The sequence below is a fragment of the Lactuca virosa genome, chromosome 5 (assembly GCF_052849685.1).
Source record: "Lactuca virosa cultivar CGN04683 chromosome 5, Lactuca_virosa_CGN04683_v6, whole genome shotgun sequence".
Classification (NCBI taxonomy): Eukaryota; Viridiplantae; Streptophyta; class Magnoliopsida; order Asterales; family Asteraceae; genus Lactuca; species Lactuca virosa.
The window spans coordinates 275,797,769-275,799,965 of record NC_136430.1 but is presented as its reverse complement, the minus strand read 5'-3'; the positions used below and the strand labels follow the sequence as shown (position 1 = coordinate 275,799,965).

General features: G+C 36.1%; 1 protein-coding gene across 1 annotated transcript; it reads left to right on the top strand.

The window, feature by feature from the left end:
• The first annotated feature begins 1,713 nt into the window (after positions 1-1,713).
• LOC145111376 (histone H4) lies at positions 1,714-2,197 on the top strand. Its single transcript, XM_079047659.1, has one exon. It carries the CDS (start codon positions 1,769-1,771, stop codon positions 2,078-2,080), a length of 312 nt encoding a protein of 103 aa, XP_078903785.1. The 5' UTR covers positions 1,714-1,768; the 3' UTR covers positions 2,081-2,197.

Sequence of the window (2,197 nt, the reverse complement as noted above, 5' to 3'; positions counted from 1 at the left end):
AAAACCCAAAATCCATAAAAGATCAAGATACCCAATTACGATTATACTTTTGGCCTCCGAAGACACAATCGAACACTTGGATCACTTATACTATGACTCCCACATCCGAAATGGGCCAAATCCTTTCCTTCCCAAGGCCCTAAGCCTTATGACAATTGATGATTGAGTCACAACCCCGAGCAATGAAGCAAATCAATAACCGAGTGTTACAACATTTTTATTTTTATGTCATCTTGGACTATTATGGTTAACCGATTTTAACCACTAACCATAACCATCAACCGACTAAAATCCCCAACCAAAATCAATATTAACCGCTACCAAATGATTATCGAAATATATTAACCAATTGTAATGATTATTGTTCGGTTTTGACCATTAACCGAACCAAACCACCCCATACACTCCTATCCGTCAAACAAAGAAAATACTATAAAATTGTACGATAAAACATTATACATTTATCGTTAATAAATCAAAAATATAATCCCACATATATAAAATTTTCTTATTAGTACCGGTTAAAAACCAAAAGCACTAAAATCTAAGGATTACAGGTTTATTTAAGGATGAGCTTTGGAACCGGACCGGTTCGGAACCGGAACCAGTTTTCCTATATTATAAGAACCGGGAACCGGACCGCCGGTTCCGGTTCCGGTCCCGGTTTTTCGGTTATTTTTCAAAATAGAACCGGTTGAAATACTATAGATTATATGCTATCTTCTGGAGCTTGTAAATGATTCAATATTTAACCAAATTATGACTTTTTACATTGTAAATTGAAGTACAAACACTAAATTACATGATGAAAAAAGAATCAAGTAATTCCGACTTCATATGAGTGAGTTATGCGCATTTTAAAAGCGGGGACAGATTAAAAAAAATAAAAAATGCTGAAACAGAAAAAACGCAGCATTGATATGTTGTCTTCCGGGGTCTATAACTGATTCAATATCTAACCAAAATATGTGTTTTTATAGTCTAAAATGAACTACAAACACCAAATTACATGCTGGAAAAAACATTAAGTAATTCCGACGTCATATGAATGAGTTATAAACATTTAAAAAATGGGACATATTCAAAAAACAAAAAAATAATGCTGAAATAAAAAAAACGCAACATCGATATGCTTTCTTTCAGTGCATGTGTCTGATTCAATATCTAACCAAAACATAAGTTTGTACCGTCAAAAATGAATTACAAACTCCAAATGACATGTTGGAAAAAAATCAAATAATTTCGACTTCATATGCGCGAGTTATGTGCATTTTAAAAAATGAAAAAAATGTCAAACCGGTTCCGGTTTTTAGAACCGGGACCGGTTTTCATAAAAATGGAGAACCGGTAACCGGACCTATTACCAATTCCGGTTCCGGTTCCGGTTCGATTCCGATTCCGGCGGTTCTAATGCTCATCCCTAGGTTTATTATATTTTTATATAAACAATTACCATGTTTCTTTTATCAATTTTTATTAAAAAAAGTAAAGCTATGATTTTATGAAGTTACTTGGTGAAAAAAATCTCTTTAATTAATCCAGGACTTAATCTTACCTTGGTCCAGCAATAGTAAAATGAACCAACCAAAACGTTTTGTTGCTGATCACACGGATTACAATCGTACGACCAACAATCCCTTGTATATTATTAGATCCAACGGCCACAAAAACATATACCCCTCCCACCTTTACTTACAAAAGCCCTACCTAATCAACGACATTTCAATCACAAACGAAAATCAATTTCATTTCTAGAGACAAAAAAAAAATGTCAGGAAGAGGAAAGGGAGGCAAGGGATTGGGAAAAGGAGGAGCCAAACGACATCGTAAGGTTCTCCGGGACAACATCCAAGGTATCACCAAGCCGGCGATCCGCCGTCTGGCCAGACGAGGAGGTGTTAAGCGTATCAGTGGGTTAATCTACGAGGAGACCCGTGGTGTTTTGAAGATCTTTCTTGAGAACGTCATCCGTGACGCCGTCACATACACCGAACATGCTCGCCGGAAAACTGTTACCGCCATGGATGTCGTATATGCTTTGAAGCGCCAAGGACGTACTCTCTACGGATTTGGTGGTTAATAGAAGTTTAGTGTCTCTAGGGTTCTTGTTTGACACCGGAGTTTAATTCGAAGTGATATTACTTGTAATTGAAGTTCTTAATATAATATCAGATAGCAAGTCAATTTATGGTTTGAA